General features: G+C 35.1%; 1 protein-coding gene across 3 annotated transcripts; it reads right to left on the bottom strand.

Moving 5' to 3' along the window:
* Positions 1–4,408: 4,408 nt before the first annotated feature.
* LOC107824452 (putative protease Do-like 14) lies at positions 4,409–24,937 on the bottom strand. 3 transcript variants are annotated; one of them, XM_075250416.1, is made up of 12 exons: positions 24,796–24,937; positions 24,168–24,256; positions 23,937–24,083; positions 23,646–23,773; positions 23,197–23,495; positions 20,644–20,713; positions 20,307–20,437; positions 18,590–18,710; positions 6,724–6,816; positions 5,780–5,904; positions 5,607–5,663; positions 4,409–4,760 (listed from the first exon to the last, which is right to left on the bottom strand). In XM_075250416.1, exons 2-11 carry the CDS (start codon positions 24,247–24,249, stop codon positions 5,642–5,644), a joined length of 1,218 nt encoding a protein of 405 aa, XP_075106517.1. In that variant the 5' UTR covers positions 24,250–24,256; positions 24,796–24,937; the 3' UTR covers positions 4,409–4,760; positions 5,607–5,641. The 3 variants fall into 3 exon arrangements, with proteins under 3 accessions (XP_075106517.1, XP_075106518.1, XP_075106519.1); XM_075250417.1 differs by lacking the exon at positions 24,796–24,937 and adding an exon at positions 24,507–24,640; XM_075250418.1 differs by lacking the exons at positions 20,307–20,437; positions 20,644–20,713 and having other exon boundaries at positions 24,796–24,936.
* Between the last annotated feature and the right edge of the window lie 221 nt (positions 24,938–25,158).

The following is a 25,158-nucleotide window of genomic DNA, read 5'->3' as shown; positions in this document are numbered from 1 at the left end:
CTTCGAAAGAGCTTCCAAAGGCTGTAGAGTGTTTGAAGAAAGAACTTGAAATGAAAGATCTTGGTAAGACAAAATTTTGTCTTGGCCTCCAAATTGAGCATGTACCAAATGGAATTTTTGTCCATCAATCAACATATACTGAAAAGGTTTTAAAGCGATTTTACATGGCTAATGCACATCCATTGAGTCTCGCAATGGTTGTGAGATCGCTTGACATAAATAAAGATCCATTTCGGCCTCAAGAAAATGATGAAGAGCTCGTTGGTGATGAAACTCCATATCTTAGTGCAATTGGGGCACTGATGTATCTTGCCAACAATACTCGACCAGATATTGCTTTTGTAGTGAGCTTATTAGCAATATTCAGCTCCTCTCCAACAAGAAGACATTGGAATGGTGTTAAGCATATATTTAGATATCTTCGGGGAACCATAGATATGAGATTATTTTATTCTAATGAATTCAAGTCAGAAATGATTGGCTATGCCGATGCAGGTTATTTGTCTGATCCACATAAAGCCCGATCTCAAACAGGCTATTTGTTTACATATGGAGGTACTGCTATATTATGGTGTTCAATGAAACAAACAATAGTTGCCACATCTTCAAATCATGCTGAGATAATAGTCTTTCATGAGGCTAGTCGGGAATGTGTTTGGTTGAGATCAATGACTCAGCATATTCAGGAAATGTGTGGTTTTCTTATGAAAACAGATAATCCAATTACACTATATGAAGACAATGTTGCATGCATTGCTCAACTGAAAGGAGGATACATCAAAGGAGACAGAACAAAGCACATTTCACCAAAGTTCTTTTTTACGTATGATCTTCAACAAAATGGTGAAATTAATGTTCAACAGATTCATTCATGTGAAAATTTGGCTGATCTGTTCACTAAGGCATTACCAACCTCAACATTTGAGAAGTTGAGACAGAAGATTGGAATGCGTCGTCTTCGGGAAATAAAGTGATGTTTTCATGAGGGGGAGTAAGATACGTGCTGCACTCTTTTTCCCTTAGCCTAGGTTTTGTCCCACTGGATTTTACTGGTAAGGTTTTTAACGAAGCAGCAAATAAAGCGTATTGCAGATATGTGTACTCTTTTTCCTTCACTAAGATTTTTTCCCTACAGGGTTTTTTCTTAGTAAGGATTTAACGAGGCACATTATCTATGGACATCCAAGGGGGAGTGTTATGATAAATATCACATTATGGTGGATGTCTATTCTTTTCCATGATTTTCATCTCAAATGCTTAATGACATATTCAATGACATATTTTGTATGTTCAATGACATATTCCATGACATATTTTCTTCACTTTTTATGCCTATATAAAGGCCTTGTAATAGATAGGAAAATACACACAATTGAAGAAGAAAATCTCTTCCTTTTCTCTATCTTTATTTTTGTTCATGTTTTACTAAATTGCTTTTATTTCTTGTTCATATTTTACTAAATTGCTTTTTATTTTATAACAACAATAAAATTCTTGTTTGATATTTTGAAAATAATTATTTTTTGTTTAATATATTATATATAAGCATAACAAAAGAAGAAGTCTTATATTTAGTATGATCCAATTTTTAGTTCATCTTGATCCAAACCACCTCAGCCTAAGTAACTTTTGCACTGGTCGAGTCATTATTGACTCAGTCTATTTTTACCCGCCCAAATAAACCCAACCTACCCATTTGACACTCCTACACGTGAGTAATATGGTTAGTAAGAATTATACAAACTTATTTGATAGGGAAAATTTCACATAAGAACAACTGAGCTCCCTACTTTTCAATTTTATAGCTCATATTTCAATTTACAATCAACTAGCCCAAAATAATAGGCAAATACTCAACATTCAACTCCAATAGATTCTCGAAATTACTATTTAATTTTTGAAAAAGATTGCTCAAACTTTTAAGTTAACTTTCAAATCAGTAATTGTGACTCAAATATTAGTTCAACAAACCAAATCCACTTGGATAGTGAAAACTTGATTTTTAACAAGCTTAAATATGTGGGTTCAAAATTCCAAATTTGATTTCATGAGAATTTTGGAGTGGGTATCATTTAAACTTGTTAGAAATAGTATAAGGAGGTTGTATATAAAATTTGAAGTCATTTAATGGAGATTTGGACTAGTTTTGAACAAGAATTGCAACTAAAAATCGTGGAAGAAGCTCATCTACAGACGTTTGTATAAATGTGTATAAAAGTGTATAATAGTGTATAAGATGTGTTTATACACTCATATACACTATTATACAAGATTATACAAAATTATACAAAAAACTGACTTCGTCTTCTTCCTTGCGTCTTTTCTGAAATTTAACTCAAATCTTGCTCAAATCTACTCCACATCACTTCAAATTTAATCTTGAACTCCTTTGGATATTTGCAATCAATTGGAACAACACACAATCCAAACAACTAACAAACTCAAAAAATCATATTTTCGAAAGCAAAACTTTGAATGGCCTTCAATGGTGACTTCTACTTTTCAATTTTTTTACATTGCAATCAGGTGACACAGGGGGAGAAGCAAAAAATACACGGCCCCTTGAAGCATATGTAGAAGATGTGAGAAGAAGAGACAGTGAAAGCAATTGTTGCGAGAATACATATTTAACTCCATAGCTTTTAGAGACAATCGTTATAAGAACACAAATTTTGAATTTGCTAGTGCTTTCAATGGGCTATGTAGGATAAAACTTAAAAACATTGGCCATCTTTTGTTATGATGTGAAGTCATGCGTATTTTCTTGTAATTCTTTCTATTTGACAGTGAGGTATAGTTATTTTTCTTTATGTATATTTTATACATATTTCTCACTGCAAACTATGGTTTGAGGAAATATTATGATTATATGATCTATACCGATTTTTTGTAAAAATTGCACGAGGCACCTTATTTGGTCGCCCCCATTTAACGTATACCCATTTTTTTAAAAAAGTTTTAACTTGTACCCATTTTGCAAACAACTTCAGCCCCATTTCTCCTCCTCCTTTTCCTCCTCAAAGTTTTATCTTTTCTTTTTCTAGAAGTAAGGTTCATCCCTATCTACTTCTTCTTATTTCTCCGGTGAGTCCTATAAATTTTCAATCATTTTTTCCTTTTCGCCGACACCCTCAGCTGTAAAGGTTCTATCTTGGTTTTGCAACTTGAATCTTATGCACAATTTTGATGTGAAAATGGGACAAGAGAAATTAATTATTAATTTTATATTGTTGTTTGGTAAATTGGGTCTGGCGGAAATTGGAGATTTCAGTTGTCGATTGGATTGATAATGATGTTTCTTGGTTCCTGTTAACGTTGCTTTAAGTTACTTCGTGTGGGTACAACATGCCCCCTAGAGCTCTAGAGCTGAAGTTCGCCAATTACAAACAAAAACTTCAGCTCTAGAGCTGAAATTCGCCAGTTATAAAACCAGTTACAAAAACAAAAACTTCAGCTCTAAAGCTGAAGTTCGCCAGTTACAAAACAAAAACTTCAGCTCTAGAGCTGAAGTTCGCCAATTATAAAACAAAAACTTCAACTCTAGAGCTAAAGTTCGCTAGTTACAAAAACAAAAACTTCAGCAATTACAAACAACAACTTCAGCAAATAGAGAACAAAACTTCAGCTACTATGCTTAAGTTCAGCAATTACAAACAAAAACTTCAGCACACTTGGTTCAGCACACTTGCTACTTCAGTCCCGTCTACTAGAATGCTGAAGTTTTGCGTGATTGTCTTTGCTACTTCAACCCCGTATGCTGAAGTTACGCGAAAAAGTGGGTACGCTTGCAATTTTTTTTACAAAGCAGGCACAAGTTAAAAGGTGACCCAAAAAGCGGGTATAGATACAAATGCACCCAATTTTCTCAATCGAAATTAATCCAACTTAGAAAATTCTGTTATTTTTTTGGACGAAGAGAACAGTAATAAAGGGGAAAGTGCTCAAATAACCGATTTTGGGCAACTGCTTAAGCTGTACCCAATATTTATTTTTTTAAATTTTACTCACTCCGGACACAATTTCAAATAATCCTCGTCTGAAATTATAAATTTTGTCCGAAGTTGGGAAGTTACAGTTATATATTGTGACTTCAGATGATAACTATTTAGTGCATCCATACATCAGACGCATATGCTTAAGTACATCTTAAGTGCACTTAACATATTTTAGTCTGAGGGGCAGTCAATATTTTGCATGTACTTAACGTTTTAGTCTGAAGCGCAAAATGCCCAAAGTCAAAAACATGTTCTTTGAATTTCAACAATTCAACACGATTCAATACTCAAATCTATTCTAAATGAGCTCAAATTTGAATCATAAGTTTGAAATAATAAATATCATGAAGAACAAACCCCCAAAAATCAATTTATCAAAACAATAAATCTAACAAACTCAGTTTGTCTGAATTTGGCAATTGAGAACCTTTCACATATGGAGATCCAAAGAAATTCAACGTCATAATGCCCAAAGCACAGAGGTAGTAGAAGAATGTTTCTTTACTGACAAGTCCATAGCATCTAAGGGTAAGAAACCTCTTCTAGAAAAGTGATTCGGAGAACATAGAAAAAAACCTAGCCATCCTAATTTTACTTAATAACTCTCTATCTAGCCATCCTAATTTTAACAAAATGCTTGGAGAACATCCAACTGCAATCCAACACAGTGAAACTGCCAAAGTTTATTACAGTTCCAAGAAGTGTTTCACAAAAGTCAGTTATCAGGGGCAAAGCTGCTCACTACTTTATCTGCTACTCAACTACCTGCAAATATCACCAAAAATATTATGGAAATAGTAGCATTATTTTCTTCGAGTAAAGCGATCAAATAAATCAGCACAATGTTATAAACTCAATCACCTCGAAAGTTAGCACAACTTGCTAAATTGCCTGGAACAGTCCAATATAAGCTCCTCTCACCCTCCCCTCCCACACACACACACAAAAAAAAAAAAAAAAAAATTCCCCCACACCAAACAAAAAGGCACTTCAACACATAAATGCCATATAGACTGACAAACCAACCCCTGCTAAAAGTGTAACTTGCTCTTTGTTGTCCAAGAACAAAGTTGTCTCTCTATTGATTATCAGATGGGGTGTGTGTGTGTGTGTGAAATGGCTACGATAGTTTCTTTTATTTGTATTACAGCTGCTCTAGGAAGATTATTTCCTCCTTTTATATGTAGTGCCAACAATTTACTTACTCTCTCTCAGGTCATATATTTTAAATAACTTCTAAATCATGGAAAATTAGTTGCATCTTCATAACATACTGATAGTATGACATTGAAGGACAACAATTGGACTAAAGGCAGGGAGGCTACAAAGTTTACGAAGTCTGAGCAAAAACAAGACTTAACCACTAGATGTAACAAGGTACTTAATGGGATAGGAAAATGGAAAAAGTCAATCCCACGGACATCTAACGCCTTTGAAATTTATATAAAATAAATCACCCTTCTTTGTCTAGTATGAGTATTGAGAATCAGGTTTAACAACAAACAAATTGTGATAATGATAGCAGAAGAGAAACGTAAAAGTCAGCACAAATCAGTTAAAATCGCGATGCATATCAGAAGTCCAACCACCATTATATTATATTTCCATTACCTGCAACCCTTAGATGTTACTCTTCTCGAATGTCATCATACCTCCCAAAATGGCCAGCTGAAAAAGTGAACGTTTAAGACATTGAGAACGAAGGTAAATAAAATTAAATGAGAAACATAGCAGCTCCATGAATAAAACGACGTTTCCGGTTTAGATAAATAAACATCAGATACCTGTATAATTTATCTGATGTGGCCTCCTCCACCACCATGGTAAGATGCAAAGGAACATCAGCACTCGCTCTTATCACAACTAACTCCACTGATTCTCCCACATGCTTCCACATGTCATGAAATAGCTAAAGACAATTTGAATAAGAAAAGAAAAAGCTAATTAATACCAATAGGATATTGCAATTCTTATTGTATGCATGTTTTCTCCTTGTTAGTGTTGATAGTATTTGTGTGTATGCATGTATATATCTCAGTACGTTTACTTGAATGCTACATTGTATTGATCAACTAGAAGAATAGGAGGGTTCTCGGCAGAGTAGCACATAGGCTACCATTAAGGTCCAAAACGAAAACCCAATAAACATCTAGTAATAGCATCGATTAGACCTGATAAAAAAGCCAGGCCAGGCAGGGCTGATCTCGGATCTGAATTCCCTTAAGCCATAGCCTGGACTACCAATTTGGATACTTTTTACATGCATATTTTCTCATAACCTTGAGGAAAATGTCTACCCAATCTGATCCAAATAATAAGAGGGATTGAGTGGGTGAACCTAGGACCCTTTAACATGACCAAATGGCAACTATCTTCATGACCAAATAGCTAATGCAAATATAATGAAGGGACGTTTATGTCCTAGGGATCATATAAAAAAGACAAACGAACACACATATTAGAACAAGTGTCTTCCAGAATTTATACATTTTCTATGTTCCTAAGATAGATAGCTTACCTAGTAACGATGAGACATGGGCATATAAAAACACAGAATAACTTGACCTGGTTTACCAATCAACTGGTAGAGCGGCCAGATGTCTAGTAGTTGAAATTCAGCATATAGAAACTACTATAAGCAATTTTTAAAATTTTAGCCCAACTCTGCGCCTTTCTGACATTAGAGGTAAGAGCTACTGCAAATGAAAAGAAGGGAAAAACATTATACCTCCAAGAAACTTCGAACTTTTCTGCCACCAAATTGAATTATGACATCGTTGTGTTTTAGCCCAGCAAACTCAGCAGAACCACCAGGTATGACCTATTAGACAGTTCATCAAATTATCCAGCAATTAATAAAAATAAATTAGTTAATTCAAAACTAACCACATACATGGTTGAATAGTAACTAAACAGAAGTTCATAGCCTGTGCTAAAAAAAATGAACTATGTTGTTTACTTTAATTGGTAAATCAACCACTTGAAAAGAATGAATTACATTAAGGCCACCAAACATATTAAAAAGCAAAAAAGAGAAAAGAATAGATGCAATGCATCATGAATATATTTTGCCTCAATGAACTTCAAATCCGGCCACTTAGGATTAAATCAAAGACAAATGACTTGTATCCCCATTTTCTCCAAGAGCATCAAAATTATAGAATTAAAAATATCCTAGTGATTAATGCATCACTGCATCGACAAAATTTTGAATGTGGTAAAGTTGTAAACTAACTCTGAGATACATTAAGTCCACCAACGACAGGACAAACATGAATTTATCATGAAAGCAAAGTAAATGATGAACAAGGATATTCATTTAGCGGATGAAGATAAGTAGCAACCAAATAATGATAAAGTTACAATTAACAGGTTAAAAAAAATTCATTACCACTAAAAGACATTCTGTAGGCTAATAAATATACATATCGATCATGAACAGTAATGGCAATTTATTTCTGCCTTCAAATATCCTCAAGGAAATTCAGTTTTCACATTAATAGCCTGTTTGGCCAAGCTTCTCAAGACAAAAAAAGTGTTTTTTTTTCCCAAAAGCACTTTTTTTTCCTAATTTGAGGTGTTTGGCCAAGCTTATTTGGGAAAAAAAAGTGCTTTTGGGAAGAAGCAGAAGCAGTTTCAGAGAAGCAGAAAAAAGTAGTTTCTTTCCAAAAGCAGAAGCAGAAGCAGTTTTGGCTTTTCTTCTTACCTAAAATACCCTTAACAAAATATAGTATATACCAAAATAACCCTTAAACATAATACTTAGGATATTAATTTATAAATATTTCTTCTTATTTTTAGGAAACTTCTAATATATAGTGACTTTAGGGGTGAATGCTTTTATATTTGTTGAAGGAATTTTAATATATTTAACTTATATTAAAAGAATTAAGTACTTTTTAATTTTATTTTCATATTTTACTTAAATAAAATGAATTTTTTTTAATTATTGCATGTAATAACAAAATTTTGATATTATTTATTTACTTATAATATTAATTATTAAGTAAATCTATTCATGTCCTTATTCGTAATTTGACACTTAAAAGCACTTTCTAAAAAGCTTGGCCAAACACAAATTATTTCTCAAAAGTGCTTTTCAGACTGATTAGCCAAACACAAACTGATTCTCTCCAAAAGCACTTTTTTCAAAAGTACTTCTCAAAATAAGCTGATTTTTCCAGTTTGGCCAAACAGGCTATAAGTTTCTAATGAAATACTATTTGAATGAATGCAACTTGAAACAACACTCTGGGCACAGAACCTTAAAAGTCCGGTTCTCTTTCAACTGTTAGGTATCAGTGAACGACTAAAGAAAGTAGGCATATATGAATAATTTTATTAAGTCTTAATGCCAATGTGGCAATGTCGGCCAATAGGCTTAAAAACAAAACAAAAATTGAAATGAGGTTGACATGGAAGTTGTCCAGTTAGAGGAGGACGCCGGAGCCAATGGTGACAGAAGAGCACCTTTAGATAATATTAAAATACAACATTGAAAAAAGAGGCTACAAGTAATTTTGTTTCTTTCATCGGATCTCTAAGAGACATAATGACTCCTCAAGTTTGATGACTAACACTAAAACTACAGGCTCGATCATAACCAACCAAAAACTTCATAACCACTAATCCTGAGCCCGTGGATTTAACAACTTGTTTTCTTTTTATGAGTAAAAGAACCAGATTCATGAGAATGTTGCCAAGGTCTAAGTGGCTGGTATCATACGACAAGTATTCATCAACCAAAAATTGATCCAAGCTTGTCACATTTTATTATAGGCAACAGGGAAAAGAGGGCAAAAATCACCTCGGCAAAGTTGCCTAAAACAACTTGTCAATTCACCAATTTTTATTCACCATTTTTTCCAGTAGCCATCAGCCAAGGATAAGGGGTTGTGTCCCTATTAGTGTACAACAACAACAACAACATACACCGTGTAATCCCACAATGGGGTTGGGGTCTGGGGAGGGTAGTGTGTACGCAGACCTTACTCCTACCTTGTGCAGGTAGAAAGGTTGTTTCCGATAGACCCTCGGCAAGCAAAAAATACGAATGCGTCTGCCGGGAGTTGACTACCATATATATTTTCACATTAATCTGGAGTTAAGCAATCAGATATCTTAACTGCGCATGCATTCAAATACAACTAAATCCTTTGTGTACTAACATGAGAACATCAAAAAGATAGTTCACAAAGGTGTACCTTTAGTTTACAAAAGTGTACCTTGGTCAGAAGGCACGGCAAGGCCCAATCATCTATGCTCAATCAGCTTAATGCTAGACACATCCTATTGACTGTTTGCCTAGGCTCTTAGAAAAAAACGTTAGGTAAGTCTTTAAGGCACTCTTCTTAAAGACCTCATGGATGTTTTTCAACATTATTATAAACAGTTAGTGGGTCATTGGAAGTGCAGACACATAAATGACATTTTCCCTGTGTTTGAACATCAAAACGAGATGCCATGAGAGATAGGACAATTCAATAAACAGCACATAATCAAGTTGGCGAAGGAAATTTTGATGATAGATGCCTTAAAACACCCTGCTTTTCCCCCTCCCTTCACAAGAAGTATCATGCTTCTCCATTATAGTTGCTTGTCATAGGCCCAGCAAATAGCTTACTCTTTTCTCTTATCCTATTTTCTTCAACACCGTTGTCAATTCCCTTTTTTCTTCATCATCAGGTATTTCATTACCTTAGTAATTAAAATACATGATTTTGTTTTTGTTGCATTTTCATAACTAAAATTCATTTTCAAACAGATCCTAACATGAGTTTAAGAATATACTAATTTAATTCTGCATAACTACTCGTTCCATTGTTCCCTGCTTCTCATCCATTTCATTTTGTAACTCCAGTGTGACTGCCAATAACTTGGAGGGTTCTGTGAGTCACGATGTTAATTAGCAATATTGCAAATAACATCACTAGATGTAGTCAATCTTGAAATATCAGACTTCATCGACCAACATTACTACGATATTCCTAAAAGGTTTAGGAGAACAACTGACATTCATAATTTAGAACATATTCAAATGTGTAATACCCAGTGGTAGTAGTAATATTCTTGTTGTTGGTTGAAAGATACTTTCTTCTAGTTTGTTATTATATCTGATACTCAGCAACCACATCCATTGTTTTTGAAAATTGCTACTGGAAATTGTTGCTCCCTGATTGTTACTATTTGATGTTACTTTTTCTCCCGTTTTACTGGAAATTGTTGCTCCCTGATTGTTATTATTTGATGCTACTTTTTCTCCCCTTTTTCCTATCGTCTTTTGTCTCCCTCTTCTTTCTTTCTTCCCCTTCTTTCTTCTTCTTCTTCTTCTTTTTCCCTTTTCTTCCTTTCCACCTTTTCTTGAGCCGAGGGTAAGGCTGTATTGTGGTCCGGACCCGGGCCAAACGGGTCTGGGCTTGAGGCGGTCCCGGGCCAAACGGTCCCAATGTGTGGAACCGGCCCACGGTGGTCCTAAGCCCACATGGTCCCGGGCTAAATGAGCCGGGCCCGCGGGCCTAACGGGCTTTTTTCGTTACGGGTTATTTTTTTTTATCAAAGGCACTTTCTTGTAAACTATATATGTATATACTAGTATAAATTGCTTATATATAGTATGTATAGTATGTATATATAAGGGTGTATTATGTGTATATATAATTATATACTAGTATATATAGTATGTATTAGATATATAATATATATACTATATCAAATTTAAACACAAAATAAATTGCAAAGAAATATTTAAGGGAATGTCTTATATATTTTACTATTACGACATTAACAAAGAATGACAATATCTTTCTTAGTCTTCCTCCCCCAATGGAATGAGCACAACAAGGTACTAATACCACCATTAAAAGGAAAAAAAACTAAGGAAGATGTGCCAAAATACAAGTTACATGTTAGTTTATGTATTATCTCTAACAAATCTCATAAATCTTTCAAGTTCCGGAGGAATTTCCGTTGGTGGTGGTGGAAAAGAAGCTTGTTCATCACCGCTTCCGGGCGAAGCAGCATCCTGCGCAAGTTCCGCTAGCATTTCTTTATAAGCTTCATCTATCTCCGGTTGTGATTCTGCAAGTCCAAAATTTCTTCTTTCCGAACGGATCCAATCTCTCAAGAGTACTGATTTTTCCAAGCTCTCCCTCATAGACGCTCTATGATCACCGATTTGAAGTTTCGCTTGACTGAATGCGCTCTCCGATGCCACTGTTGAAGCTTGAACACTTAAAATATCTCGAGTCATCCTTGAAAGAACCGAATAGTGTTTTTGTTTGTCCTTCCACCATTCCAAAACATCGAAGGAGCCGTCGGGATTCTCTGATTCAAGTCCCTGCGACAAATAAACTTGAAGCTCATTTAGTTGTGAACTATCACCAAAATTATCACCTTGAGAACCTTTGAATTCCGTCCAAGAACTAAGGGCTTTTAGGCCCGCAGTTCTTTTAGATGCTTGCGAACTAGACGAAGTAGGAGTTGGAACATTTGGTCTAGCTTGATCTAAGACAAGTTGATAAGCATTATAAATTGTTTGAGCATTTATTTTAATTGAGGTTTTTGCATCTCCAAGCGTAGCAAATTCCTCAGCTGAAAGTGATAAAGCGTTATAAATTTTTGAATACCAAAAGTGAGGACCTCCTAATTTCATTGTAGGATTTAACAATGCAGCAACACCAAAAATAGGGGGGATAGGAAAAAATATTTTTTAAACTTAGCTTTCATAGAATTAATAGCTTCTTGATAACTTACTCCACTCTCTGAAAATTAAGTAAATAAATCTACAAGTGCTGCAATATAAACTAAACAGTTAGAAATAGTAGGATAATATTGGCCAGATAATTCATTTGTAGCAATATGAAATTGTTCTAAAAAGTCTACAAGCATTTTAACATTACTCCAATCTTGATTTGTAAGGTGCTCATCATCATCACCATCACCTACACGAGCATTATACGTTGCGCTTATTGGGTTCCTATATTCATATGCAACAACTAAACTTTCATACATGTAATTCCATCTAGTTGGACAAGGTTTAGGAACCTTTCTTTCTCTAAGGCCAAATTCATCACATTTTTTAAAATAGTCTCTAAGTCTACTTCTACGGTTTGAATAAAAAAGCCAATTAAGAGTCATTTTAACCTTTTCAATTTCTACATGTAAAACTTTCATACCAGCACCGACGATTAAATGGTAAATATGTCAAATACATCTAACATGAAAAGTATTACTAAATGCAGGATTTAGTGTAGTTGTAAGCAAGCCTATAGCGTTAGTGTTACTAGAAGCATTATCCATTGAAACCGACATAATTTTATCTCTAATGCAAAAATATCTACAACTGTGTTAGCAATAAACTTACCTGTGTGGTGTGAATTAATTATTCTATAAGCAATAATGCGCTTTTGCATTATCCACTCCTCATCTATCCAATGACTTGTAACAGTTAGATAATCACAATCATTACCACTTCTACCAATATCAGTAGTAATAGCAATGCGACAATCTATATGAGTAAATAAATAGCGCAAATATTGTTCATATTCATGTTTATATTTATAAATATCGCTCTTTACGGTTGCGCGAGGCCATCCTTTATAAGTAGGATTAAAAACTCTTCTAATATAATGCACAAAATGAGGGTTAGAAGGAAAACTATAGGGTAAGCACATAACAGTAACCATTTTTGCCAATTCTTCACGATCTTTATTTGGATCATAATATAAAATGCCACCGGTAACAGTGCTAATTCCCGGTTGAACTAGATTTGAACCTGTACTAGGGTTAACCGTAGTATCTACACTTGTCCCCTCTTGCGCAGCTTTCATTTGTAAAAATCTAGCTTTATCTCTAGGGTGTTTCAATATGTGTCTAGTCAAACTACCCGTACCGCTACGGTCTCCAGTAAATTTATGAACTAGTTGAGACCCCCAAGTTTTACACTTAACCTTATTTTGTTCTCTTAGTTGAGTAAAAAAGTGTCAAACAAGAGATGTTTCAGGCCGTTTAGCAGGTTGTCTATTAAAAGTAGGGGTTACTACAGGAGGGTCAGGCGGGGCATCATTTGGGTTATTAACAGGACTAGTAGGTGTATCATCTAAATCCGGTTGCGTTTCATCTAAATCATCATTTTCCTCATCATTTTCAAAGATAGTTTCATTAGGATAAACAGCATTCATAACTTCTTCATTTAATTGTTGACCTAGTGCAACATCTTGGCAAAATTGACTATCGGAAAATTGAAAACAAGGGTTATCACTATCAAGAATAACAGGTGGAGGAGGACGGGTAACAGGTCTGGGTCGGGGAGCCGGGGGAAGAGTAGTAGCTTGGCTACTAGATTCACCAATTTTAGATTTTCTCTTACCGTTACCACCAAAAAAAAATTTCAAAGAAAATATCATATTAATTATAATTATACTAAATAAAACTAACAAAACTCTAATATTAAAACTTAAGAGTTGGAACGAGTTTACCGAATTGACGAACAACTTCTTGAAAATTGAATATCGTTGAAGACTTGAATACTTCAATTCACCAACTTCACAATTTTTCACGAAATTGCAATAATAAAGTAAGCAATTATAGAAGAAAATTAGAGAGAGATTGATGAATTTGTGAGTAAAAATGAAAGAATGGGGGGGGGGGGGGGTATTTATAGTTGAGAATTGGGAAAAAGTGTAATTATAAAAAATTTGGGGTTAAAACAAAGTTTGGGGGCCAAATGACTATTTTTTAAAGTGCCAAACGGTTGAATTTTGATGGCCAACAGTTAGATTTTAAAAATCTGACCGCTGGTCATTTTTTTTAAAAACAAAATAGCCGTTGGGCCCGGTTGAACCGGCCCAGGCCCGCCTGCCGGTCCCGGGCTTAATGGTCCCGGGCTCACGGGCTATTTGGGTTGGACCGGCCCGTTACGGGCATATGCACCACTAACCCGTATTAGTGCCTTAGTAACCCGGGTTAGTGGTGCATAAGCCCGTAGCGGGCCGGTCCAACCCAAATAGCCCGTGAGCCCTGGACCGTTAAGCCCGGGACCGGCAGGCGGGCCTGGGCCGGTTCAACCGGGCCCAACGGGCCCCAACGGTCAGATTTTTAAAATCTAGCCGTTGGCCATCAAAATTCAACCGTTTGGCACTTTAAAAAATAGCCATTTGGCCACCAAACTTTTTATGATTATACTTTTTCCCAATTCTCAACTATAAATATCCCCCCCACATTCTTTCATTTTTACTCACAAATTCATCAATCTCTCTCAATCTCTCTCTAATTTTCTTCTATAATTGCTTAGTTTATTATTGCAATTTCGTGAAACATTGTGAAGTTGGTGAATTGAAGTCTTCAAGTCTTCAACGATATTCAATTTTCAAGAAGTTGTTCGTCAATTCGGTAAACTCGTTCCAACTCTTAAGTTTTAATATGATAGTTTTGTTAGTTTTATTTAGTATAATTATAATTAATATGGCATTTTCTTTGAAAATTTTTTTTGGTGGTAACGGTAAGGGAAAATCTAAAATTGGTGAATCTAGTAGTTAAGCTACTACTCTTCCCCCGGCTCCCCGACCCAAACCTGTTACCCGACCTCCTCCACCTGTTATTCTTGATAGTGGTAACCCTTGTTTTCAATTTTTCGATAGTCAATTTTGCCACGATGTTACACCAGGTCAACAATTAAATGAAGAAGTTATGAATGTTCTTTATCCTAATGAAACTATCTTTGAAAATGATGAGGAAAATGATGATTTAGATGAAACGCAACCGGATTTAGATGATACACCTACTAGTCCTGTTAATAACCCAAATGATGCCCCGCCTGACCTTCCTGTAATAACCCCTACTTTTAATAGACAACCTGCTAAACGGCCTGAAACATCTCTTGTTTGGCACTTTTTTACTCAACTAAGAGAACAAAATAAGGTTAAGTGTAAAACTTGGGGGTCTCAACTAGTTCATAAATTTACTGGAGACCGTAGCGGTACGGGTAGTTTGACTAGACACATATTGAAACACCCTAGAGATAAAGCTAGATTTTTACAAATGAAAGCTGCGCAAGAGGGGACAAGTGTAGATACTACGGTTAACCCTAGTACAGGTTCAAATCTAGTTCAACCGGAAATTAACACTGTTACTAGTGGCATTTTATATTATGATCCAAATAAAAATCGTGAAGAATTGACAAAAATGGTTACTGTTATGTGCTTACCCTATAGTTTTCCTTCTAACTCTCATTTTGTGCATTATATTAGAAGAGTTTTTAATCCTACTTATAAAGGATGACCTCGCGCAACCGTAAAGAGCGATATTTATAAATATAAACATGAATATGAACAATATTTGCGCTATTTATTTACTCATATAGATTGTCGCATTGCTATTACTACTGATATTGGTAGAAAGTGGTAATGACTGTGATTATCTAACTGTTACAAGTCATTGGATAGATGAGGAGTGGATAATGCAAAAGCGCATTATTGCTTATAGAATAATTAATTCACGCCACACAGGTAAGTTTATTGCTAACACAGTTGCAGATATTTGTAGATATTTTTGCATTAGAGATAAAATTATGTCGGTTTCAATGGATAATGCTTCTAGTAACACTAACGCTATAGGCTTGCTTACAACTACACTAAATCCTGCATTTAGTAATATTTTTCATGTTAAATGTATTTGTCATATTTACCATTTAATCGTCGGTACTGGTATGAAAGTTTTACATGTAGAAATTGAAAAGGTTAAAATGGCTCTTAATTGGCTTTTTTATTCAAACCGTAGAAGTAGACTTAGAGACTATTTTAAAAAATGTGATGAATTTAGCCTTAGAGAAAGAAAGGTTCCTAAACCTTGTCCAACTAGATGGAATTACATGTATGGAAGTTTAGTTGTTGCATATGAATATAGGAACCCAATAAGCGCAACGTATAATGCTCGTGTAGGTGATGGTGATGGTGATGATGATGATGAGCACCTTACAAATCAAGATTGGAGTAATGTTAAAATGCTTGTAGACTTTTTAGAACAATTTCATATTGCTACAAATGAATCATCTGGCCAATATTATCCTACTATTTCTAATTGTATAGTTTATATTGCAGCACTTGTAGATTTATTTACTCAATTTTCAGAGGGTGGAGTAATTTATCAAGAAGCTATTAATTCTATGAAAGCTAAGTTTAAAAAATATTTTTTCCCTATCCCCCTATTTTTGGTGTTGCTGCATTGTTAAATCCTACAATGAAATTAGGAGGTCCTCACTTTTGGTATTCAAAAATTTATAACGCTTTATCACTTTCAGCTGAGGAATTTGCTACACTTGGAGATGCAAAAGCCTCAATTAAAATAAATGCTCAAACAATTTATAATGCTTATCAACTTGCCTTAGATCAAGCTAGACCAAATGTTCCAACTCCTACTTCGTCTAGTTCGCAAGCATCTAAAAGAACTGCGGGCCTAAAAGCCCTTAGTTCTTGGACGGAGTTCAGGGGTTCTCAAGGTGATAATTTTGGTGATAGTTCACAACTAAATGAGCTTCAAATTTATTTGTCGCAGGGACTTGAATCAGAGAATCCCGACGGCTCCTTTGATGTTTTGGAATGGTGGAAGGACAAACAAAAACACTATCTGGTTCTTTCAAGGATGGCTCGAGATATTTTAAGTGTTCAAGCTTCAACAGTGGCATCGGAGAGCGCATTCAGTCAAGCGAAACTTCAAATCGGTGATCATAGAGCGTCTATGAGGGAGAGCTTGGAAAAATCAGTACTCTTGAGAGATTGGATCCGTTCGGAAAGAAGAAATTTTGGACTTGCAGAATCACAACCGGAGATAGATGAAGCTTATGAAGAAATGCTAGCGGAACTTGTGCAGGATGTTGCTTCGCCCGGAAGCGGTGATGAACAAGCTTCTTTTCCACCACCACCAACGGAAATTCCTCCGGACCTTGAAGGATTTGTGAGATTTGTTAGAGATAATACATAGACTAACATGTAACTTGTATTTGGCACATCTTCCTTAGTTTTTTTCCTTTTAATGGTGGTATTAGTACCTTGTTGTGCTCATTCCATTGGGGGGAGGAAGACTAAGAAAGATATTGTCATTCTTTGTTAATGTCGTAATAGTAAAATATATAAGACATTCCCTTGAATATTTCTTTGCAATTTATTTTGTGTTTAAATTTGATATAGTATATATATTATATATCTAATACATATAAACTATATATATATATCTAATACATATAAACTACATATATATCTAATATATACTATATATATTCAATACATACTATATATATTATATATATTTATATAGCTATATATAAGCAATTTATACTAGTATATACATATATAGTTTACAAGAAAGTGCCTTAGATAAAAAAAATTAAAAAAAAAATAGCCCGGAGCGAAAAAAGCCCGTTAGGCCCGTGGGCCCGGGCCATTTAGCCCGGGACCATGTGGGCTTAGGACCACCGTGGGCCGGTTCCACACATTGGGACCGTGAAGCCCGGGACCGTTTGGCCCGGGACCGCCTCAGCCCGGCCCGCCTCAAGCCCAGGCCCGTTTGGCCCGGGCTCGGACCACAATACAGCCTTACCACTAGAGACCGGGCCCGCTTGAACCGGCCCGTTTGGCCCGCGGTCCCGGGCCGAGCCCAGACCACAATACAGCCTTAGCCGAGGGTCTATCGGAAACAGCCTCTCTACCTCTCCAGGTGTAAGGTCTGCGTACACACTAACCTCCCCAGACCCCACCTGAGGGATTATACTGGGTATGTAGTTGTTGTTTATCCAAATATGTTATACGCCAGTATGCTCAAAAGTCTAGAATAACTTTTGACCAAGAAGTAATAATGGCACAAATGCAGTACTATGTTTATATGACGCAGAAATTATTGTATCATATGAGTGGTAGACTTGTTTCCCAACAAAAGGATGGCCTAAAAAGAGACAAGCTCCCCATCCAAATGTAACAAATCGAAATGTTTTGATATATTAATTGTAGCACTTCATATAAATTTGGCTGCCCATGAAAAAAATAAATGCTACTTTATTGCTCTTCCCTAATATATACATGATATATGTGAAACTTTTCGAATGATCTTCTAGTAACGCTAAAGCAACTTCATAAAATAGAAGCTGGAGATTGGTAAATGAATTGTAACTACTTACTATAGTTGATGGTGTTTGCCATTCTTTTACACGCCTCTTACATCCGATATGAAAATCGTGTTGATACTAATCTTTTTGCAAGCATTATCCCTATCTTGCATTTGTTGCCTCTTTAAAATTTCAGCATTCACAAATTAAAATTAAGTGTTTTTCTTTATGCACATGCGTAACATGGTCAGTGAGGATTCATATAATCGACCGCAACTTGCTTGGGACTAAGGCGTGCCATTGTTTTTCTTAAGGCACATCTTATACAAACGGACACCTCACATCCATCAGAATGCCTTGCACCCATGCCTGGCCTACTATTCTACCCTGGTGCTATAATGTGCCTACTTTCTTTGACAACTATGAAATAGTGGGACACAATACCATTCAAAGAACAACGGTTTTCCACAAACAAGAAAAAAAACTGCAATAGAAAGCATACCTCTTCAACAATGATGCCTTCCATGACTTCAGGGAACTTTGAAATAATTCTTTCCAGAATTTCTAAGTCAACTGCATAGAGATTAGTTACCTCCATCCCGAGCCGCGGCCGACGTGGTTGCCTATGATAGAACAAAAATTTAAGATTAGTACCAGGTATTTGTGTGATTAGATTTTTTTATAAGCCTAAACTCCCTCAATATTTTTTCTTCATTATAGTTGGCATGTACAAGCTCAAGTAGCAAGAATTCTTTGTTTAAGAGTGTACAACATTCAAAAGATAAATTATAAGTGGAATAACTTAAAATTTTAGTAGAAAGACAAACACACCAAGAAACAGAGATCCACTATGGATATGAGAAAGGCACAAACAAACCTCGAAAAAAAATTACATAAATAAAGGTAATAATTAATTGCTTTTGCAAAATTTTCTAGTCACTTGCAGGTTTATTCTAGAAAATAAAAGCTAGGCTACAAAACATGTTTCTTTCTTTAATAAGGAAAACAATTTTTTTTGATAAAGGATAATATAAATAACTTTATTAATGTGAAAAAAACATCCGTATATAAGCCGAATACAAAAAGTAGAGAACCTACATAACTACAGAATACGTTCAATGTATGATATCTCATAGAAATATTCGATATGTCAACTGGTCCATTATACAATTTGTGACTAAGAGTGGCAAACATGCGGGTCGGGTCAGATATGGTTCGGGTCAAAAACGGGTAATGAAAAAATCGGATAAATTATCCGACCTGACTCATATTTAATACGGATAAAAGATGGGTTAACCGGCGGATAATATGAGTAACCATATTATCCATGACTTCTTGCATATGATCACTTTTGGGACAATACTTAGTCTCCCTAACTTGAGGAACCCCCAATTTGAGGCTTTTAGACCCATTGGTTATCCATTTTTCTAAATGGATAATATGGTTCTTATCCATATTTGACCCGTTTTTAAAAAGTTCATTATCCAACCCATTTTTTAGTGGATAATATGGGTGGTTAACTGTTTCCTTTTAACCATTTTGCCACCCCTATTTGTGACACTGCATGCTTTAAAAATATTGAAGAGATGAAATTCAAGCATATTACATGCAATTGCAGAAAGAAAAATGGTACCACCACATATGTTCCTCCAGCATATTACATGCTTTTTGGGGGAGAGATACTATTTCACCAATCTAGTCACAGGCATCTAACATATTCATACCTAACGATTTTCCACAAAGTGGTGACGAAACGTATAACTTGTACAAATCTTTCCATTTTCCAAGTCGATCCGATCTATTCGTTCGTAGAGCTATTTACTCGATCGCAGACATTTCTGGAACACCTCTAACAGAGGGGCAAATAGTCAATTTTGAAAGAACTTATTGTCAACCTCTTTCAGATATGAATCTATCTGATTCAGAAGGGAAGAACTTGCATCAGTATCTCAATTTCAATTCAAACATGGGTTTGATTCACACTCCATGTTCTGAGAAAGATTTATCATCCGAAAAGAGGAAAAACCGGAGTCTTTGTCTAAAGAAATGCGTTGAGAAAGGGCAGATGTATAGAACCTTTCAACGAGATAGTGCTTTTTCAACTCTCTCAAAATGGAATCTATTCCAAATTGTTAGAATGGAGGAACAATATCACCATTTTTTCTTATAGAACCTTGCATCCTACAAAGGTAAAAACAAGTCAAAGATTCGGAGCTTACCTATATTTCTTATAATGTTCCCACCATATGGAAGTTATATTGATTGGCAAGAATGCAATAGAGGAGACATCATGAAAGCAGATACCGATGATTTCTCCATAGTGATTGATAAGTGGGCCGCCAATACCACACTATAACAAAGAATGAAAACGAAAAGCCCTAAATTTGCTATCTTTCTACAAAAAATCACACACACAATAGATAGAGAAAATATGTATATATTTGTCATTGATTAAGAATATATTTAGAAGCAAAATAAACAAAGTGACAAAACCACCAAAGTAAGAGATAAGTGTGAAAGAGAGTTTTTCTAAAACAGAAAGTGTGAAGGAGTTACTCTTGTAATTCTGCAAGTTGCCATGAAAAGCTCTTTACACTCGAAGTAGTCGTAGTCGCAGCGATCAATGCTACAAGAATCAACCAGAAAAAGAATTGAGGTGGAAAGTCACAATAACCAACATGGTATTCATGTACGAAATAAGCAATGTGTATTTGTGAGTGCCTGCGTGTTCTAAAAATCAACACATTATGTTAACAAAACAGCTTACTTAGGTATATGAGAAAAACATGTTCTTACCACCCATAACCCACCATACCCCCTTTGCATTTTAACCATAAGAAAATAAACAAGGCTTCAGGGATACCCTCTCAATAACTAGCTTAAACTTGTCTATCAACAAAAATGATTCCAATTTGCAAACTGGATGTATTGGAGATCCTCAGTTAAAATATACACCAGTAGAAAAACTGACCAAAATTATTAATGTGTTGCATATTGAACCACGATGGCATAGTCTACAGTCAGATCCCTTTCTCTAAGTTACTAAGTACATGCAATTGCAGAATAGGTGCATAGCACATAAATCATCTACTGATGAACAAAATGCAAATGTTGAATTTCTAGACACATAGGGAGGTAAGAATTACAATTTGAGAAACTCAACAATATCAACTTAAGCCCTCAAAATGCATGATACTAGTTGATAGCAAGGCATATTCAAAGGCAAAAGAAATAGTTTAAGAACCAACAACCTACAGAGCCCATGTAAATTAGGACTGCCTAGTTTAGCCACTATGTTACATAAGTCATAATTATTTTTAAGATAGTGAATACAATGAAAAATCAACATTCACGAGTATTTTTGTGCTGAACAATTTTCATTAAAAGTTGAAAATCTCATAATGCATGTACCTACAATCAGAAGAACGCATTCAAAAAAGAAAACAATGGACGAGAAGTAGAATAAGGAAAAACATCAAGGACAACTCCAAAGATAATTAAATTTCAAATGCTAAAGCTAAAACAGAAATTCTAAAGAGGAAAAAAAAAGGTCCAACTTGAAAAGAGGGTAGAATGATCTAATAGTTAACTAAGTCTTGTTACAACTCACGGACTCCAATGAAAGCTAAACAAATCCTCCAGCAAGAAACAACTACCTTATCCAATTCATAGACAGGATCACAATGCTACGCCCATTCTGCATCTCATAATTGACCAAAAAGTGACAACGTCATCTTAAACCCCTGATTTTCACGGTCTAACCCATCTTAACAAACACATAAACCACTAATTATCCCAAATATTTGTACTCAAAAAGAAAAGATATTTTGTCATTATCTAGTCAATTATTTACTAGCACATGCATCAATCAGAAGCATTGTCAACATTGAAGTTATTGACTTAATTTCTTGAATTGACTGCATTCATGTGAATAAAATTTTAATACAAAATTTGATACTAGACCTCACACTTAAAGATAAAAATCTATTACATCTCAAAGGTTCATTAAGCAATTAAATTTATGAGAACGTTTTCTTTTTCTTTTTTATTTATTGGTATTTTGTATATGATTGGAGTTATTTCAGGATACACACTTCTTTCTTTGCGTAGGAAGACAGGTGTACTAACCCAAAGATTAAATTCTCATGTTCAAAAAATGAAATTAGCATAAATGAGTATGCAGAGATGGATGTGAAGAGATATATGATTAGGAATGAAGATATTCGGGATAAGGTGGGAGTGGCCTCTGTGGTGGACAAGATGCGGGAAGCGAGGTCGAGATGGTTCGGGCATGTGAAGAGAAGATGCACACATGCCTCAGTGAGGAGGTGTAAGAGGTTGGCTATGGTGGGGCCAAGGAGATGTAGAGGTAGGCAGAAGAATTATTGGTGACAGGTGATTAGGCAGGACATGTCACATCTTCAGCTTGCCAAGGCATGACCCTTGATAGAAGGGTATGGAGGTCAAAGATTGTGGTAATAGGTTAGTAAGTAGTTGAGTGTAATTCTTTTTTGTACATGTATTGTTTTTCTATATCTATAGTACTAGTGTATTTTTGTATATGATTGGAGTTATTTCAGGATACACACTTCTTTCTTTGCGTAGGAAGTCAGGTGTACTAACCCAAAAACAAATACAATAAATGGATAAAGATAAGTTCTACAAAGTGGTTGTTAGACCGACTAAATTGTATGGGGACGGAGTATTGGCCAATGGCCAGCAAGACTTCTCATGTTCAAAAAATGAAAGTAGCATAAATGAGTATGCAGAGATGGATGTGAAGAGATAAATTGTATGGGGACGGTTATCTCATTTTCTTGATGTTGTATTGTTTCTCTTTACATGGATTCTTCTCTGCCATATTTCCTTATCTAAACTGCTGTGATTATGCTTGTTTTGAGTCGAGGGTAAGGTCTGCGTACACACTATCCTCCCCAGACCCCATTTGTGGGACTACAATGGGTATGTTGTTTTTGTTGTTGAATAAATTAGAGGTAAAATTAAACCTATTTTATTACAATTTTAGGCTTCATTAACTTCCCCTCCTCCCACTCCTTTATATTGAAGGAAGTGATTGTAGCAAATTAAAAGTCAAATAAAAACACTGACCTGAATTCACCAGGGGCAGCCATGATATCATACGGCTTCTTATTGAAACGACCAAGTGCAATAACTGAATCTCCAGGAATAAGATGAAATGAGTTTGAATGCGGACGAAGTTGAAATGGCTTCTCTTCCGTAACTCTGAGCTGACTAGGCCGAATCATGATAGAATCATTTAAATGAGCTAGGGAAGCAATTGGAAGTGGGGTGTCTGATTGAATCCTTATAGCAGCAACATTGTAGTGAAAGTCATAAGCCTCAATATGACCATCAAATGCTCTTCCATCAAATAGGTGCACAATAACCTGAATAAATAGTTATAACTATCAACTAATTTGACAAGAGTTTGGTTGGCAATAACTTTCAAAGGAGTCTAAGATATCAAGAGATTAACAACATGAATTTGGTCAGGAAGTAGTAAGAAAAATCTGAGAACGTGATAAAAATGAGCTAACCTTAATGTCATCTGCTATAGAATTTCTAGCCTTAGAGCACCTAAGGAGACTCGCAGCGGTCAATATTATACTAGAAGTGTCAACACTTTCTATAATGGTTCCAGAACATTGAAATATCTCCTCTTTTCCTGATAATGAACATAAAAGTAACAACAATACGTAAAATGATTACCAAAGAAGGTAGAACAACAAAAATAAAATTGAAACAACTAAGTCTCCAAGCAATAAAAGAAACACATCAAAGCAAGCAACAAATATGAGAAAACAAATAAAGCTAATATGAACAAGTACCCGAGTATGATTCAAGACTGACGACAGATGTGGAAGTTTTTAAAGCAGCCATCTTCGTATAAACATCTAAGTGCTTATTTTGAGCATGTAAATAGAACCTCTGTCGCTTCGGATTGAAACTCTCATAATCACTTGAAAAACCTGGGCCTACACAATTTTACAATTAAAACAGCATAACCAATTGAATTTTGGTACAATGGAAATTAGGGCAGAATTTTTAATGAAACTCACTGTTGTCGGGGTATTCCTTTGGTTCCCTTTTCCAGGGAGTGAAAGCTTCCACCCACTCCCTTTTGTAAGTATCATAATTCATAATTTACCTACAAATTAAGCCAATTCACTCTTATATATCCATCTCAAGGATTAAAAATCAATCAGATACGGTGAATTGTAGAGCAGTAGATTTCTTTTACAATATTGTCTATTTTTATTATTCAAGGAAGCATATTTGCTAAAAAAATATAGATATCAAATCAATTATCTACTTTCTTAACACTACTTCTTCATCCATTGGTAAAGTGCTATGCGATAATAATTGACCTCAGCTTGATCAAAATAAATTCTAATTACATTTAAGCGAAATCTGATTTTCAAAATTCAACTTAAATCGCGCCAAAGCATCTCAAGCCGTTTCCCGTATCACCACATCAATAAACAAATAAAACACACCACAAAAGAGCATAAAGAGAAGTCATATAAAAAAGATTTTCCATCAAAGGCAATAGGTGATTTTGTATCTGTAAGTTGCTCTTTCTATTTCTAACTACTTTTTTTTTCAGAGGATTTCTGTGAAGCATTCTGATTTATGCAGCAAACAAATACTAATGTTCTGTTAATTTCTTAAAAAAGAGCCCACGACCTTAAAACAGAAGGTTTCAGGGTTTAACCGTAGCTCCGTTAACCCCTAGCACTTTTCAGATTACAAACTTTGTTTGGACTAAAACATAGAAAATTAGGGAGAACGCAGAGTATAAACTCCCGAATAGAGAGAGAAAACACCACCGAGCGAAAGGCATTAAAACAAAATAAGGAAAAAAACAAGCATAATGATATAAATAAGAGATACAGTATAAGAAAAATATAAAAAGAAAAGGTTATAATTTATACTATATTAAAAATATTAGCGAAATATCGTTCGCCTTTTTTATCCCTTGAAAATAGATTTTTTATTGGACAAAATTGTAACTAATTTATTTTCCTAATATTTGTTATTTTAGAATCA

This window comes from Nicotiana tabacum, chromosome 3 (assembly GCF_000715075.1).
Source record: "Nicotiana tabacum cultivar K326 chromosome 3, ASM71507v2, whole genome shotgun sequence".
In the NCBI taxonomy this organism is placed as follows: domain Eukaryota; kingdom Viridiplantae; phylum Streptophyta; class Magnoliopsida; order Solanales; family Solanaceae; genus Nicotiana; species Nicotiana tabacum.
Note: the sequence above shows the minus strand (reverse complement) of the source record. Positions and strands in the feature narration are given on the sequence as shown.

Coding starts and splice junctions, on each gene's coding strand:
- LOC107824452 (XM_075250416.1), bottom strand. CDS start 24,249: ATGAATTATGATACTTACAAAAGGGAGTGGGTGGAAGCTTTCACTCCC. Junction 24,084..24,167: donor AAAGGAATACCCCGACAACA/GTGAGTTTCATT, acceptor AAAATTGTGTAG/GCCCAGGTTTTTCAAGTGAT. Junction 5,905..6,723: donor AAGTTCGAAGTTTCTTGGAG/GTATAATGTTTT, acceptor AATTGTCTTTAG/CTATTTCATGACATGTGGAA.